General features: G+C 48.9%; 1 protein-coding gene across 1 annotated transcript in view; it reads right to left on the reverse strand.

Moving 5' to 3' along the window:
- Positions 1-244: 244 nt before the first annotated feature.
- Positions 245-17,992, reverse strand: part of LOC144503045 (xenotropic and polytropic retrovirus receptor 1 homolog) — a 90,741-nt gene continuing 72,993 nt past the window's right edge. The window contains exons 10-15 of the mRNA XM_078227547.1: positions 16,893-17,057; positions 13,393-13,585; positions 9,375-9,547; positions 6,773-6,909; positions 3,484-3,693; positions 245-308 (exon numbers count right to left, since the gene is read on the reverse strand). Of these exons, the coding sequence (XP_078083673.1) occupies positions 245-308; positions 3,484-3,693; positions 6,773-6,909; positions 9,375-9,547; positions 13,393-13,585; positions 16,893-17,057 (942 nt within the window). The remainder of the gene's footprint in view (positions 309-3,483; positions 3,694-6,772; positions 6,910-9,374; positions 9,548-13,392; positions 13,586-16,892; positions 17,058-17,992) is intronic.

The raw sequence follows: 17,992 nt of genomic DNA on the forward strand, positions 1-17,992 counted from the left end.
CAGACACTGGGACCAAGGAGACAAACAGCAAGAAAACCTTGTACAAACGCAGGAACATTTGAAAAGCATTATCATTTTTTTAAGAAGTACTTTGTTTTACCAAAGTGTGAGAATGTTCTGAAGTCAGTGGCTTCAGAGTCTTGACGTCATTGAAAAGTTTTCACTTTGGCCGGTTGAGCCGTGGGGAGTGTGTGAAACAGCGACACCCCATCTCCTTCCCTCGGCTGTTCAGAGGAACCTGAGTTCAACTCTTTGTAGCATCACCCTCCGTCTCTTCAATGTGCACTTTCGTTTCCAGATTCTTGGCTCTGAAAAACAAACAAGGAGTCGCTGTTTATATTTATTCTCTCGAGGGATATGAGCGACGCTGGCAAGGTGGTCATTTATTGACCACCCCTAAATGCTCCTTGAGAAGGTGGTGAGCGAGTCGCCTTCACGATCCGCTGCAGTCCATGTGGTGTAGGCATGTGGGGAGGCGATGGCCTGGTGGCATTATCACTAGACTACTAATCCAGAAACTCAGCTAATGCTCTGGGGACCCGGGTTCGAATCCCGCCAAGGCAGGTGGTGGAATTTGAATTCAATAAAATTAAAGGAATTAAGAATCTACTGATGACCATGAAACCATTGTTGATTGTCGCAAAAACCCAACTGGTTCGCTAATGTCCTTTAGGGAAGGAAATCTGCCGTCCTTACCCAGTCTGGCCTACATGTGACTCCAGAGCCACAGCAATGTGGTTGACTCTCAACGGCCCTCGGGCAACTATGGATGGGCAATAAATGCTGGCCCAGCCTGCGACGCCCATGTCCCACGAATGAATAAAGAAAAACTGTGCTGTTAGGGAAGGAGTTCCAGGATTTTGGCCCAGTGACAGTGAAGGAATGGCGATATATTTCCAAGTCAGAATGGTGAGTGACTTGGAGGGGAACCAATTAATGGTGGAACAAGGTGGCACAGTGGTTAGCACTGCTGCCTCACAGCGCCAGGGACCCAGGTTTGATTCAGGGCTTGCGTCACTGTCTGTGTGGAATCTGTACATTCTCCCCGTGTCTGCGTGGGCTTCCTCCAGGTGCTCCGATTTCCTCCCACAGTCCGAAAGACGTGCTGGTTATAGGTGCATTGATGTGGAGATGCCGGCGTTGGACTGGGGTAAACACAGTAAGAAGTTTCACAACACCAGGTTAAAGTCCAACAGGTTTATTTGGTAGCAAAATAATTTGCTCAAAAAATTTGCTACCAAATAAACCTGTTGGACTTTAACCTGGTGTTGTGAGACTTCTTATAGGTGCATTGGCCATGCTCAATTCTCCCTCAGTGTACCCGAACAGGTGCCGGAGTGTGGCGAGTAGGGGATTTTCACAGAAACTTCATTACAGTACTTGTGACATTAATAAATAAACTTCAATTTAATTTGCCTCAGTTTTTTTATTTGATTCCAATTTTCAGTGGAAGATGCAAAATGCAAATTGAGGGCTGAGGTGCAGTACCAGATGTTTGTCACTGAGTGGCAGCATTTAGCAATTTTCGGCCCTCGATGGGCAATAGCTGAAGAGCAGCACTGCCACCTGCTGCTCACTAATGGCAAGAACCAGCTGGAAAACCGGCCGCTCGGTAACATTTTCCCTTTGAATCAGTCACGCCTAAACTTCATTTACCGCCCCTCTGCTCATAAAGCCGCTGAGTTCCACTAGGATAAGATTCCAGCTTGCTGATGTGGCCATTCCCTTCATTGGTGAACTTAGACATGTGTGTCGAGAGGCGTGTGGGGTGTGGGGGGTGGCTACAGAAAATTGCAGCTGACCATAATCCTATTTTTTTCCACACCCAGGGATTCCCAGAAGGTGGGGTGGGGCAGCACGGTGGCACAGCGGTTAGCACTGCTGCCTCACACCCAGCTTGGGTCACTGTCTGTGAGGAGTCTGCACGTTCTCCCCTCCGGGTGCTCCGGTTTCCTCTCACAGTCTGTCAGACGTGCTGGTTAGGCGCATTGGCCGTGCTAAATTCTCCCTCAGTGTACCCGAACAGGTGCCAGAGTGTGGCGACTAGGGGATTTTCACAGTAACGTCATTGCAGTGTTAATGTAAGCCTACTTGTGACACTAATAGATAAATTTTAAACTTTATCCTATTGGCTTACAAAGCAGTGCCTGGTTGGAATCTCTCTCCCACAGGTATCCACACTCCTCAAATTCTTGCACCTTGTGTATCCTCGATTTTACTTTACTTTTTTTTATTCATTCGTGGGAAATGCTGGCCAGCATTTAGTGTCCATCTCTTGTTCCCTGAGGGCAGTTGAGAGTCAACCACATTGCTGTGGCTCTGGAGTCACATGTAGGCCAGACCGGGTAAGGACAGCAGATTTCAGTCCCTAAAGGACATTACTGAACCAGATGGGTTTCTCTGACAATGGTTTCATGGTCATCAGTAGATTCTTAATTCCAGATACCTTTTATTGAATTCGAATTCCACCACCTGCCGTGACGGGATTCGAACCCGGGTCCCCAGAACATTAGCTGAGTTTCTGGATAATTGTCCAGCGATAATACCACTAGGCCATCGTCTTCCCATTTGCTCCAACCGAGGGGAGGGGAGACCTGATAGAAGTCTATAAATTATGAGAGGCACAGATAGGGTTGACAGTCAGAATCTTTTTGCCCAGAGTTGAAATGTCTAATACTCGGGGGCACGCACTTAAGGTGAGAGGGGGAAAGTTCAAAGGAGATGTGAGGGGCAAGTTTTTTTTACATAGAGAGTGGTCGGTGTCTGGAATGCGCTACCAGGGGTGGTGGAGGCGGATACGATAGGGATGTTTAAGGGGCTTTTAGATAAGCACATGAATATGCAAGGAATAGAGGAATTATGGACCAAGGGCAGGCAGAAGGATTTAGTTTAACTTGGTGTCATGTTCAGCACAACATGGTTGGCCGAAGGGCCTATTCCTGTGCTGTACTGCTTTATGTTCTATGTTACATAGAACAGTTCAGCACAGAACAGGCCCTTCGGCCCACGATGTTGTGCCGAGCTTTATCTGAAACCAAGATCAAGCTATCCCACTCCCTATCATCCCTATCATCCTGGTGTGCTATTTGTTCTATGTTCTGTGTCCTATGTTCTATGTCCTATGTTCTATGTCCTGTGTTCTATGTTCTGTGTTCTATGTTCTGTGTTCTATGTTCTGTGTTCTATGTTCTGTGTCCTATGTTCTGTGTCCTGTGTTCTATGTTCTGTGTCCTGTGTCCTATGTCCTGTGTCCTGTGTTCTATGTTCTGTGTCCTGTGTCCTATGTCCTGTGTCCTATGTCCTATGTTCTATGTTTTATGTTCTATCACATTGGCAGCCATGCTCCCTGAATCTTTCCATCTCTCTCTCCCTTTGTGACACTTCTAAAACCCATGCCTTTGACCGGGCATATGGGTCGCCCACCCTGACATTCCCTCGTTCTTGTTTTGATAACAGGTCGTGACAAAGGCGCGACAGACTGACCTCGACCGCTTGAAGGAGAAGTTGGTCTTTTGCTTGCCACTCTTGACCTTCCCGCGATTCCTGACCCCTTCTTGCTGGTCCATCATCAGCAGCAGGGATGCCTGGTTGATCCCGGTGGCGGGTGCTATGGAGATGTCTCTGACTGCGCGGAACTGACCACAGTTGTTCAAATGCTCGTTCTCCACTCGAAAGAAGTTCCAGACAAATCGCCTATGGCGGAGGTTTGGGGAGGAAGAAACAAAACTGAAAATCAACAACTGCACTCCACGCAAAAAAGCCCCAGGAACACATGAGCCACTTTGGTGTATAAAGAAAGAACAAAGAACAGTACAGCACAGAAACAGGCCCTTTGACCTAATCCGGCTGTAGTTAGCCTTTCCCCAGTTTAGCACCTTAACCCTACAACAACACTTGTCCTTTTCCATGAGTATTCGAAAACTTAGGGAATTGTGGTCACTGTTCGCCACCTGTTCCCCCGCTTTGATGACCTGGCCGGGCTGATTCCCTCGAACTAGGTCCAGTATAGACCCCTCTCTAATCGGACTATCTACATATTGTTCCAAAAAAACCTTCCTGGACACACTTAACAAATTCCTCACTATCCGGACCTTTAGCCCAAAGAGATTTCCAGTCAATATGGGGAAAATTAAAGTCTCCCACGACAACAACCCTATTATTTTGACATTATTCTACATTCTACTTTATCTGAACTTTAAGAATTGCTCCTTCAGCATCCTTGCCACTTCAGGCTTCACATCAATATTAGTCACTCATTGTGCTCTGCTATTCCCAGCAGAATGGAGATAATTGAATAATTCCAGTGTCGATCAAACCAGGAGCATTCACCACCGTTAATGACTAGGATTTATTTTGATTTGTAACAACCTCACTGAAATTCTCTGGAGAAATCACCCGATTCTTGCTGCCGTTCCGGTCATGGGCTGTAGTTCGCATGGACTTGTCTTTTTAATTTGCGGCATATTTGGCATGTCCGCTACAACTCTCACCAACTTTACAGATGTACCATAGAAAGCATTCTTTCCGGTTGTATCACAGCTTGGTATGGCTCCTGCTCTGCCCAATACTGCAAGGAACTACAAAAGGTCATGGATGTAGCCCAATCCATCAGGCAAACCAGCCTCCCATCCATTGACTCTGTCTATACTTCCTGCTGCCTCAGAAAAACAGCCAGCATAATGAAGGACCCCACCCATCCTGGACGTACTCTCTCTTCCACCTTCTTCCATCGGGAAAAAGATACAAAAATCTGAGATCACGTACCGACCGACTCAAGAACAGCTTCTTCCTGGCTGCTGTCAGACTTTTGAATGGACTTACCTTGCATTAAGTTGATTTTTCTCTACACCCTAGCTATGACTGTAACACTACATTCTGCACTCTCGCATTTTGTACGGTATGCTTTCTCTGTATAGCGTGTAAGAAACAATACTTTTCACTGTATACTAATACATGTGACAATAATAAATCAAATCAAATCAAATACATATTTTTAATGGACTCTGCTGTGAGTCCTCCCCTGCCTCCAACCTACTGGCTGATACCCTTGTCAATTGTCACAACAGGAAAATGTTGGAAATACTTGGCAGGTCTGGCTGCGTCTGCGGAGAGAGAATCAGAGCTAACGTTTCAGGTCGATGACCTCACGTCACAGGTCGAAGGTCACAAAGCTGAAACTTGGGCCTGGATTTTCCGAGCAGCGGCAGTAACTGTTGTATTGCCCCCGCCCCACCCCCCCACCCCCCGCCCCCCACCACCACCACCGCCCCTCTCCTGGCTCAGCCGGTAACTGCACTTTGCTGAGAGTCTGTGTTGGGTCGGGACAGAGGGGCGGATGCAGTTGGGCCATTGCGTCACCTGACAGTGCAGCGCTCCCTCAGTGCTGCACTGAGTCAGCAGCCTCGATCTTTTACCCAGAAATCCGTGGGGGCCGGAATTTTTCCGCCACTCCCGCCCCAGGATCAGGGGGGTGGGCGAGGCTTGCAGAGCGGAATTCTCCGCTGGCCTCAGGTGGGATTTTACGAGCCTCGCTCGTGCCAGAGAGGAGGCTGTCACTCACTGAGCTGTGACTGACAAAACCCAAACATTACCCCTGCCCCCTCAGTGCCCCCTCATCACCTCACCTTCACATCGAAACAGAGACTCAGTGTACAAACTCTCATTTGACCGGAGTCTGCCCCAGGACCTTGAAACCCCTCACCACCCCCCTCACCTCCCCTCACCACACCCCTCACCACACCCCCTCACCCTCCCTCACCACACCCTCTCCCCCCTCACGACCCCCACCACTCCCCTCCCTCTCACCCTCCCTCTCCATCCTCCTAACCCCTCACCATTCCCCCCTCACCACCCTCCTCAGCACCCCCCTCATCATACCCCTCCCCCTCATCCCTCCCTCTCTACCCCCCCACCCCCCCCCACACCCCCTCACCACCCCCCCATCCTCCTCACCCCCCCTCACCTCCTCCCTTATAGAACATAGAACATAGAACATAGAAAGCCACAGCACAAACAGGCCCTTCGGCCCACAAGTTGCGCTGATCATATCCCTACCTCTAGGCCTATCTATAGCCCTCAATCCCATTAAATCCCATGTACTCATCCAGAAGTCTCTTAAAAGACCCCAACGAGTTTGCCTCCACCACCACCGACGTCAGCCGATTCCATGCACCCACCACCCTCTGAGTGAAAAACTTACCCCTGACATCTCCTCTGTACCTACCCCCCAGCACCTTAAACCTGTGTCCTCTCGTAGCAACCATTTCAGCCCTTGGAAATAGCCTCTGAGAGTCTACCCTATCCAGACCTCTCAACATCTTGTAAACCTCTATCAGGTCACCTCTCATCCTTCGTCTCTCCAGGGAGAAGAGACCAAGCTCCCTCAACCTATCCTCATAAGGCATGCCCCCCAATCCAGGCAACATCCTTGTAAATCTCCTCTGCACCCTTTCAATGGCTTCAACATCTTTCCTGTAATGAGGTGACCAGAACTGCGCGCAGTACTCCAAGTGGGGTCTAACCAGGGTCCTATCACCCTCTTCCCGAGACATCCCCTCTTTCAAATTCTCTTCATGCCCTTTAAGAGCCACAAAGTTTGATGTTGTCTTCCCATTCTTCACTCCTCCTGTACTTTTTAAACCTTGCCACCGTCCTGAGCGGCGGAACCGGGACCTGTTCCCAGATTCTCACCGAGTGGGAAATGGAAAACAATGAAACAGGAGTGAGAGCGCCCTTGCTCCTTGCTGCCTGTTGATTTGCAATCATCACTCACCTGAAGACTTCCAAGGGAGCCAAGGTCGTGGAGATAATTTCTGCCACTTCGGAATGCTTATCCTGAACGAATAAGATATTGAGGGCCCAGGCAACCCGCAGTATCACATCCTGAAGGATGGCACAGTAATAGTAGATCTATAGGATAGCAAGAGCCGAGGTCAGAACCAATCGTCATGAGGAAATGACTTTTTTGTTATTCATTCATGATTCATGGGCATCATTGGCTGGCCAGCATTTATTGCCCACCCCTTGTTACCCTTGGAGAGCAGCTGAGAGTCAACCGCATTGCTGTGGCTCTGGAGTCACATGTAGGCCAGACCAGGTAAGGACGGCAGATTTCCTTCCCTAAAGGGCATCAGTGAACCAGATAGGTGTTTTCAACAATCGACAATGGTTTTATGGTCATCAGTAGATTCTTAATTCCAGATTTTTATTGAATTCAAATTCCACCATCTGCCGTGGTGAGATTCGAACCCGGGTCCCCAGAGCATTACCCTGGGTCTCTGGATTATTAGTCCAGTGACAATACCAGTACGCCACCGCTTCCTGTGTCAACAAGGGTGGCACGGTGCCACAGTGGTTAGCACTGCTGCCTCACAGCGCCAGAGACCCAGGTTCGATTCCTGGCTTGGGTCACTGTGTGTGTGGAGTTTGCACATTCTCCCCGTGTCTGCGTGGGTTCCCTCGGATGTTCCGGTTTCCTCCCACAGTCTGAAAGACGTGCTGGTTAGGTGCATTGACCCAATCAGATGCTGGAGTGTGGTGACTAGGGGAATTGTTAATGTAAGCCTACTTGTGACTAATAAATAAACTTTTTAATTTACCAGCAGTACATAAGAACATAAGAACATAAGAAATAGGAGCAGGAGTAGGCCATCTAGCCCCTCGAGCCTGCCCCGCCATTCAATAAGATCATGGCTGATCTGACGTGGATCAGTACCACTTACCAGTACATACATCCCATGTTTGAATATTATTTGAAAACATGATTTGCCTCAATTTCGACCGTGTGGAAGCGAGTTCCACGGTATAACCACTCTCTGGGGGAAATTCCCATTACAGTTAGAATGTTGGGCTGCACATTCTCCCCATGTCTGTGTGGGTTTCCTCCGGGTGCTCCGGTTTCCTCCCACACTCCACAGATGTGCAGGTTAGATAGATTGAAGGCTTCCCCTGGCCTCAAACACAGCACAAAGTGAGCTTGAACAACGAAGATCCGGATAGGATGAACATTTGTCGGTTGTACCAGTCAACGCGCTATTTGGAGTCAAAGGCTGAATCTTCAGGTGAAGTGGGGTTAAAAGACAAGTGTAACACATTGTCCCCATTTTTATGCGACATCTTCTGGCCTTGTTTTCTATTATTTACAATATAATTCGGAAATCTCGCAGCGATTTGGGAAGCAGAGAGGTCGATTTGTTTGAAGTGTGAGGGTTTTCCCCAGCAGGGCCAGCTCAGGAACTGGAAGAGGCAAAACCGAGGACCCAGTGCCCCCCCAACTGGCAGGAGGGTGTAATTACAGTGTGGCAATTACTTAAGCAATTTCCACCATAACTGATTTATTTATTCGTGTCACAAGTAGGCTTACATTAACACTGCAATGAAGTTACTGTGAAAATCCCCTAGTCGCCGCACTCTGGCACCTGTTCGGGTACACTGAGGGAGAATTTAGCATGGCCAATGCACCTAACCAGCACGTCTTTCGAATGTAGGTGGAAAAATTAATGGTTAAAGAAGTTGACACAAGTAGTGTCAAGAGTATGACAACAGGAAGTAAGTTTTTTGTAGGCCAGAAGTGTACCCTTATGTGAGATTCTTAATTTGTGATAGATAAATACAATGGACGATTTATACACAGGAATCACAGAATTGTCACAGCTCAGAAGGAGGCCATTCGGCCCATCATGTCTGCACCGGCTCTCCAAATGAGCATTATGACTTAGTGCCATTCCCCTGCCTTTTCTACTCAAATAATCATCCAATGCCCTCTTGGATGCCTCGATTGGACCTGCCTCCACCACACTTCCAGGCGCGGCATTCCAGACCCCAACCACTCGCTGCGTGAGAAAGGGTTCCACAAGATGTGACATTCAGCTTTCTAAGGGACTATGTGAGGTGAGAATGGCAGGAAAGCTGCTGTCTTAGAGGAAATAAGAGGGAAATAAGTTTTTTAAAAACCCAGTAAAGAGTAATAGTCACAATCTAACATTGTTGAACTCCGGGTTGAGTATGGCAAGCTGTCATGGGGTGGCACGGTGGCACAGTGGTTAGCACTGCTGTGTCACAGTGCCAGGGACCCGGGTTCAATTCCCAGCTTGGGTCACTGTGTGGAGTTCGCAGGTTCTCCCCGTGTCTGCATGGGTTTCCTCCAAGTGCTCCGGTTTCCTCCCACACTCCAAAGATGTGCGGGTTAGGTGGATTGGCCATGCTAAATTCTCCCTCAATGTATCTGAACAGGCGCCGGAGCGTGGTGACTACGGGATTTTCACAGTAACTTCATTGCAGTGTTAATGTAAGCCTACTTGTGACACTAATAAATAAACTTTAAAAACTGTGAGTTGGTTACTTGTGAATGGATTTTAAGTTGGACCCGCACTTACTTTATTTTGATATACTGTCTCCTCCCTCAGGTATTTGTGCTCCTTGGTCTTCCTGTCTAACAGGCCCCAATCCATCTTCAGGTCCCAGCCGATGGTGAAAATGGTGCTGACACAGGAAGTCACGGCCCACAGGTAAAAGTAGACCTTCACACCAATCGTCAACTGTGGCCGTTCTGAGGGAGAGAGGGCACATCGCAGGCACAAGAGTGTTAGAATTCATTCAGCTACATCAAGGCAACATGTCACAGTGAACAGTCGTGTCTCCCTAACATTGGCGCGATCAAATCTCAAGAGGTGGGGATGGGGGTGGGAGGAGGATTGTAAGAGACTGATGGAACTCTACAGCAAGGCGTAACCATGGCAAGGTGCTGGAAACATGACAAAATGTTTCTATTTTCTCCCTTTGTAAAATAAGTTGCCCTGCAAGGTGTATTTCCAAATCAGGTGCCCTAAACTCAAGAACAGCTTCTTCCCTGCTGTCATCAGACTTTTGAATGGACCTATCCTATATCAAGCTGATCTTTCTCTTCACCCTACTTGTGACTGTAACACTATATTCTGCATCCTCTCCTTTCCTTCTACTTTTCCCTGGTCCCCCCATGCTGACATTATAGTTAAGAAAGCTCCACCAACGCCTTGACTTTCTCAGAAGACTAAGGAAATTTGGCATGTCAGCTACAACTCTCACCAACTTTTACAGATGCACCATAGAAAGCATCCTTTCTGGTTGTATCACAGCTTGGTATGGGCTCCTGCTCTGCCCAAGACAGCAAGAAACTACAAAGTGTCATGAATGTAGCCCAATCCATCACGCAAACCAGCCTCCCATCCATTGACTCTGTCTACGCCTTCCCTGCCTCGGCAAACCAGCCTCCCATAATTAAGGACCCCACACACCCCAGACATACTCTCATCCACCTTCTTCCATCAGGAAAAAGATACAAAAGTCTGAGGTCACGTACAGACCGACTCAAGAACAGCTTCTTCCCTGCTGCTGTCAGACTTTTGAATGGACCTACCTTGCATTAATTTGACCTTTTCTCTACACCCTAGCTATGACTGTAACACTACATTCTGCACTCTCTCCTTTCCTTCTCTATGAACGGTATGCTTTGTCTGTATAGCGCGCAAGAAACAATACTTTTCACTGTATGTTAATGCATGTGACAATAATAAATCAAATCAAATCAAGTCAAACCAATGTGATTTGATTTATTATTGTCACATGTATTAACATACGGTGAAAAGGTATTGTTTCTTGCGCGCTATACAGACAAAACATACCGTTCATAGAAAAGGAAACGAGAGAGGGCAGAATGTAGTGTTGCAGTCATAGCTAGGGTGTAGAGAAAGATCAACTTAATGCAAGGTAGGTCCATCCAAAAGTCTGATGGCAGCAGGGAAGAAGCTGTTCTTGAGTCGGTTGCGACGTGACCTCAGACTTTTGTATCTTTTTCCTGATGGAAGAAGGTACTCTATGAACGGTATGCTTTGTCTGTATAGTGCACAAGAAACAAGAAACTGTATGTTAATACATGTGACAATAATAAATCAGATCAAAATAACAAGAGAAAAAACATTAGAGGCTTTACCTCGACATTTTTAATTGTCCGGGTGACACATTTACCAGGTGGAGTTGCTCTGCACTAAGGCTTGTTGCTGACAGTCAGGTGATGGTCAGTGAGTTGGTGATAGGGTGAGGAGTGGGGGCAATTAGTGGCCCTCAGGGGTAATACCACGAAGCTGGGCAGGCGCAGGTTTGAGTCGTAGTCTGAATGGATCCAATCTGCCACTCTGAGCAGCGAGAGGTCAAGTGAAGAATTGATATTTATCTCCGAATGGACAAGGATGGGAAGGATAAATGAAGCAGTGGGGTGCGTTATGCCCAGCCAATCACAAAGGCACATCTAGCAGTGACCCGTCCAGCCTCTGTGCCACTCTGCAGAGGTGGCAGGCCAGCTGGACAAGGAGAAAGCAGACAGGGTGGGAATTTACCCAACAAGAATATTGTGGGCGGCACGGTGGCACAGTGGTTAGCACTGCTGCCTCACAGCGCAAGGGACCCGGGTTCGGTTCCCGGCTTGGGTCACTGTCTGTGTGGAGTTTGCACATTCTCCTCATCTCTGCGTGGGTTTCCTCCGGGTGCTCCGGTTTCCTCCCGCAGTCTGAAAGATGTGCGGGTTAGGTGGATTGGCCGTGCTAAATTGAATATGCATGTGGTTTCAGAATCAGAGGGTGCAGAAACTCTCTGATGTTACAGAACTGTTGCATGAGCTGTACCTGTGTGGAGTTCACTGTTCACTAACTCTGACTTGGAGCCTTGCGGCACAGGGGTTACTGTCCTTACCTCTGAGCCAGAAGTTCCCAGGTTCATAGAACAAAGATCAGTATAGCACAGGAACAGGCCCTTCGGCCCACCAAGTCTGTGTCGACACAGATGCCTCTCTAATCTGATACTTTCTTGCTTCTACATCTACCATATCCCTCTATTCCCTGCCTATTCATGTATCTATCCAGATGCCTCTTGAACGTTGTTATAGAATCTGCTTCCACCACCACCTCCGGCAGCGCGTTCCAGGCATTCACCACCCTCTGCGTGAAAAACTTGCCCCTTACATCTCCTTTAAACTTTTCCCCTCTCACTCTCAACCTATGCTCCTTCAACCCTGGGAAAAAGACTCTGACTATCCACTCTATCAAAGCCTGTCATAATCTTGTAAACCTCTATCAGGTCTCCTCTCATCCTCCAACGCTGCAATGAAAACAACCCAAGTTTGTTCAACCTTTCTTCATAGTCCATGTCCTCCAAACCAGGCAACATCCTGGTAAATCTCTTCTGCACCCTTTCCAATGCATCAACATTCTTCCGGGAGTGTGGCGACCAGAATTGTACACAATATTCCAAATGCAGCCTCATCAAAGTCTTAAACAGCTGCAACATGATTTTCCCATTCCTTTACTCAACACCCCGACCGATGAAGGCCAGCATGCCATACACTTTCTTGACCACCTTGTCTACCTCAGGACTCAGGATTCCCATCCCAGGACTTGGACAAGGAAGGTGCGTTAATAATGCGGCCAATCAGGTTGAGTTTAAACCTGCAAAATCCTTCCAAACACGCCAATGGCTGTCAGTAAGAGCGGGAAAGACACTTGACGTGGAGTGGCGCCCCTCAAGCTATAAGCCCCTGGCGGCAGACTAGTGACCTGTTCCGGGAATTACTAGCTGTGGAAATAGAAAAATGTCTGCCTTAGTCTGGCGCATATGGCACACTCACCTTTATCAATCGGGGTATTGATTACAAAAGCAGAGAGATCATGATGGAGTTGTATAGAAATTTGGTGAGGCCACAGCTGGAGTACGCTGGAGCGGGTGCAGAGAAGATTCACCAGGATGCTGCCTGGGAGGGAACATTTAAGTTATGAAGAGACTTTGGATAGGTTTGGGTTGTTTTCTCTGGAGCAGAGAAGACTGTGGGGTGACCTGATCGAGGTGTTCAAGATTATGAGGGGCATGGACAGGGCGGATAGGGAGCAGCTGTTCCTCTTAGTTGAAGGGTCAGTCACGAGGGGACACAAGTTAAAAGTGAGGGGTGGGAGGTTTAGGGGGGATTTGAGAAAAAACCTTTTTATCCAGAGGGTGGTGATGGTCTGGAATGCGCTGCCTGGGAGGGTGGTAGAGGCGGGATGCCTCACATCCTTTAAAAATGATGAGTACTTGGCACGCCGTAACATTCAAGGCTATGGGCCAAGTGCTGGCAAGTGGGATTGGGTGGGCAGGTCAGGGCATTTCATGCATCGGTGCAGACTTGATGGGCCAAAGGGCCTCTTCTGCACTGTAGTAATCTGTGATTCTGTGAGAGAGTGTCACTAGGGGCGGGAAGAGAAAGAAGAAGAAATCTGAACTGACACTTGTCCTGACTTTCTGACGATTAACTCAGTCGGTGGATGCAGTAAAACCTCTCTCTGTGTGTCTAACCGGGTTAGTCTGGGGAGGCTGATGAACAATTTAACTTGCCTTTTTCGGTGGAGTACAAAGCCGCAAAGGTCACCATGATGAAAACCGTGGAGTATTTTCCAGCATTTGCCAAATGTGGGAACGCTTTCCTGCTGTCCCTGTAACGTCGGAGACACTGAGCGAATCGGATCCAGGGCGGGATACACTGGATGATGACGGTCACTCCATAGGAGTAACCATTGCCCCCAAATTTCTCTGTGGCAGGCAGAAAGACAGGAACGTTAGCGTGAAAGGTCACACAGAGGATCCTCAATAAGAATGTGAGTGAGGAAAGGGCTCAAAACGCATGAGTAATGACTGAAAGTTAATGACATTGGCCGGGATTCTCCCGTCTCACACGCCCCTCGGTCACTGACAGCAAGGATGGAGAATTTAGCCAAATCTCCATTCACTGCAGCGGAATCGGAGAATCCCAGCCGCGGGCGAGGTTGGAGAAATCCAGCCACTGTCCTCACTAATGTACCTCAGCATACGTGACATACTTAATTAATAAAACTGACCAAAACTTCTTCTCTCCCCTCCTGAAGGTTCCAGAACTTTCTGTGTTGGGCCTAAATATTAGTTCGTGTGTAAGACAGAGGATCGGGACATTTGGTTTGCAAAGGGCAGAAACCTTGAGGCAGGCGATAGTCAACATGCACGGTGGCACAGTGGTTAGCACTGCTGCCTCACAGTGCTAGGGAGCCAGGTTCAATTCCAGCCTCGGGTGACTGTCTGTGTGGAGTCTGCACATTCTCCCCGTGTCTGCGTGCGTTTCCTCCGGGTGCTCCGGTTTCCTCCCACAGTCCAAAGATGTGCGGGTTAGAGGGTGCTAAATTTGACGTTTTGGTGCACTGGCCAGCACGTCTATCAGACTGGGAACACCCCGGACATGATTTTGGAGCTTTCCCTGTTGTCTGCAGTTGAGACGTACCAGTGAGTTAAAATATATAAACCGAGTGCTGGAAATGCTCAGTAGACCTGACAGCGGAGGCACGGTAGCACAGTGGTTAGCACTGATGCCTCACAGCGCCAAGGACATGGGTTCGATTCCCGACTTTCTTCACCCAGAGGGTGGTGAATGTGTGGAATTCACTACCACCGAATGTAGTTGAGGCCAAAACATTGTCTGATTTCAAGAAGAAATTAGATATAGCTCTTGGGGCTAAAGGGATCAAGGGATATGGGAGGAAGGAGGGAGCAGGATACTGAATTTGATGATCAGCCATGATCATAATGAATGCTGGAGCAGGCTCGAAGGGCCGAATGGCCTCCTCCTGCTTCTAGTTTCTATGTTTTATGTAAGTTGCCTCTCTTTGTCCTAAAATATGTAGATTAGGGGGATCAGCGGGGTAAATATGGGAGGTTTTAGGGATAGGGAGAATGTGTGCCTGGGTGAGCTGCTGAGTTGGTGCAGACTCGATGGGCTGAATGGCCTCCTTCTGCACTGTAGGGATTCGGTGACTCTGACATGAAATATAACCCCCCAGAGAAAAAAATCAATGAAGCATCAACTGGCACTTTTATTGAAGAACTGGGCCAGTTTCAGTTGAGGGGCGAGTTTCCAGTTGTCGAGATATTTGACCATTATTGCCCACTCCCCTGTGTGGGAGCAGCTACAACAACACTCAAAGAACTCAACACCATCCAGGATGGAGCATTCTGCTTGTTCAGTGCTACCAGCCTCTCTCTGTATCCAATCGCTCTGCCACTGCGTGCTATCAATGGGAGGCACTGCAGTAAGTGGTCACAGCATCCTCTCATGTGGCCAGAGAAGCAACGTCTCCAATTGTGTAACCACCTGGACTGCAGCGTTTCAGGAAGGCAGCTCACCACCACCACCTTCTCAAGGGCAATTAGGGGCTGGGCAAAAATTGCCAGCTTTGCCCACCCAGAGGGCATATAGAAAATGTCCAATTTAAAATCCACCAGCCGTGTGTAATGCCAATCATTTAAGTTATAAAGAGAGGTTGGATGGGCTTGGGTTGTTTTCGTTGGAGCAGAGAAGACTGGGGGGCGACCTGATTGAGGTGTTCAAGATGATGAGGGGCATGGACAGGGTGGATAGGGAGCAGCTGTTCCCCTTAGTTGAAGGGTCAGTTACGAGGGGACACAAGTTAAAAGTGAGGGATGGGAGATTTAAGGGGGATTTGAGGAAAAAATGTTTTACTCAGAGGGTGGTGATGGTCTGGAATGCGCTGCCTGGGAGGGTGGTGGAGGCGGGATGCCTCACATCCTTTAAAAAGTACCTGGATGAGCACTTGGCACGTCATAACATTCAGGGCTATGGGCCAAGTGTCGGCAAGTGGGATTAGATGGGCAGGTCAGGGCCTTTCAAACATCGATGTAGACTCGATGGGCCGAAGGGCCTCTTCTGCACTGTAGTATGCTGTGATTCTGTGATTTCACTTAGAAACATAGAACTATAGACACTAGAAGCAGGAGGAGGCCATTTGGCCCTTCGAACCTGCTCCGCCATTCATTTTGATCATAGCTGATTATCAAATTCAATATCTTGATCCCCCCTTCCCCCCATATCCCTTGATCCCTTCAGCCCCAAGAGCTATATCTAATTTCTTCTTGAAATCACACAACGTTTTGGCCTCAACTACTTTGTGTGGTAGTGACTTCCACACGTTCACCACCCTCTGGGTGAAGAATCGTAGAATTCCTACGGTACAGAAGGAGGCCATTTGGCCAATTGAGTCTGTACCAACCACAATTCTACTCAGGCCCTATTCCCGTAACCCCATACATTTACCCTGCTAATCCCCCTGACACTTAGGGTCAATTTTAGCATGGCCAATCAACCTAACCCGCACATCCTTGGACTTTTTTGAAATTTCTCACCTCTACATATTTCTAGGCCGGAATTCTCCGACCTCGCCCGTGGCTGGGAATCTCCGACCTCACCCGCGACTGCGATTCTCCGACCTCGCCTGCGGCTGGGGTTCTCCGACCTCGCCCGCGGCTGGGGTTCTCTGACCTCGCCCGCGGCCGGAATTCTCCGACCTCGCCCGTGGCTGGGGTTCTCCGACCTCGCCCGCGGCTGGGGTTCTCCGACCTCGCCCGCGGCTGAGGTTCTCCGGCCTCGCCCGCGGCCGGAATTCTCCGACCTCGCCCGCGGCTGGGGTTCTCTGACCTCGCCCGCGACCGGAATTCTCCGACCTCGCCCGTGGTTGGGGTTCTCCGACCTCGCCCGCGGCCGGAATTCTCCGACCTCGCCCGCGGCTGGGGTTCTCCGACCTCGCCCGCGGCTGGGATTCTCCAACCTCGCCCGCGGCTGGGATTCTCCGACCTCGCCTGCGGCTGGGGTTCCCCAGTCCCGCTGCAGCGAGCGGAGATTGGGCTGAGTGGCATGTTCTCCGTTCTTGCTGACAGCGGTAGCGGGTGAACGAGATGGGAGAATCCAGGGCCTAATTGATGAATGCTGAGCCTTCGCCTCTGATATTAACGCGGTTACGTTAAGTGGAGGCGGACTCCCTTGATAATAGTTATTTTGAAAATTGTGTCTCACCTGCTGGGGGGCTCAGGAGGCCCTGGTTGGTCTCCCAGTTCACTTCAAAGACGTAGAAACAGATCATGGACCAGAGGTCGAGGAAGACAGTGCCCATGCTGTTGAGTTGGTCGGCCAGCCAGAACTCAGCAAAGCTGACCTTGTGGAAAGGAGCAGTCACCGACCGACACTGTTCAGAAGGAATCAGAGACAGCAACGATTAACATTTGGCCCACTTTGCCGATGGTAACCCTTTCAACGGTTTTATCATAAGACCATAAGACATAGGAGCAGAATTAGGCCACTCGGCCCATCGAGTCTGCTCCGCCATTCTATCAAGGCTGATATTTTTCTCATCCCCACTCTCCTGCCTTTTCCCCATAACCCCTGATCCCCTTATCAATCAAGAACTTTTATTTTTAACAGTGTCCTATATAATTTTACTCCTGATTCAAAGATCAGGTACCAATTATTTTCCCCATTTTAAAAAGATGATCAAAATAAAACTATTTTATAGGATAAAGAACAAATCAGGTCACAATACAGAAGCTGTGCCTCTGTTTAGCTATTGGGAGGGTTCGCAGCAGCTGGTTACATTTCCATGAACTGCAAACTAAACAGTGTGATATCTGAAATGAACGTAAATGACTTCAAAACTTTTAATTCTTGCTTTGACGTATGAAAGCTGTAAAGGGGCGGCATGGTGGCACGGTGGTTAGCACTGCTGCCTCACAGCTCCAGGTACCTGGGTTCGATTCCCGGCCTTGGGTCACTGTCTGTGCGGAGTTTGCACATTCTCCCCATGTCTGCGTGGGTTTCCTCCGGGTGCTCCGGTTTCCTCCCACCGTCTGAAAGATGTGCGGGTTAGGTCCATTGGCCATGCTAAATGAGGTGGTTAAGAAGGCGCATGGTGTGCTGGCCTTTATCAATCGAGGGATTGAGTTTAGGAGTCCGGGGATAATGATGCAGCTATATAAGACCCTCGTCAGACCCCACTTGGAGTACGGTGCTCAGTTCTGGTCGCCTCACTACAGGAAGGATGTGGAAAAGATTGAACGGGTGCAGAGGCGATTTACAAGGATGTTGCCTGGATTGAGTGGCATGCCTTATGAGGATAGGCTGAGG

Source organism: Mustelus asterias, chromosome 13 (genome assembly GCF_964213995.1).
Source record: "Mustelus asterias chromosome 13, sMusAst1.hap1.1, whole genome shotgun sequence".
NCBI classification, from domain to species: Eukaryota; Metazoa; Chordata; class Chondrichthyes; order Carcharhiniformes; family Triakidae; genus Mustelus; species Mustelus asterias.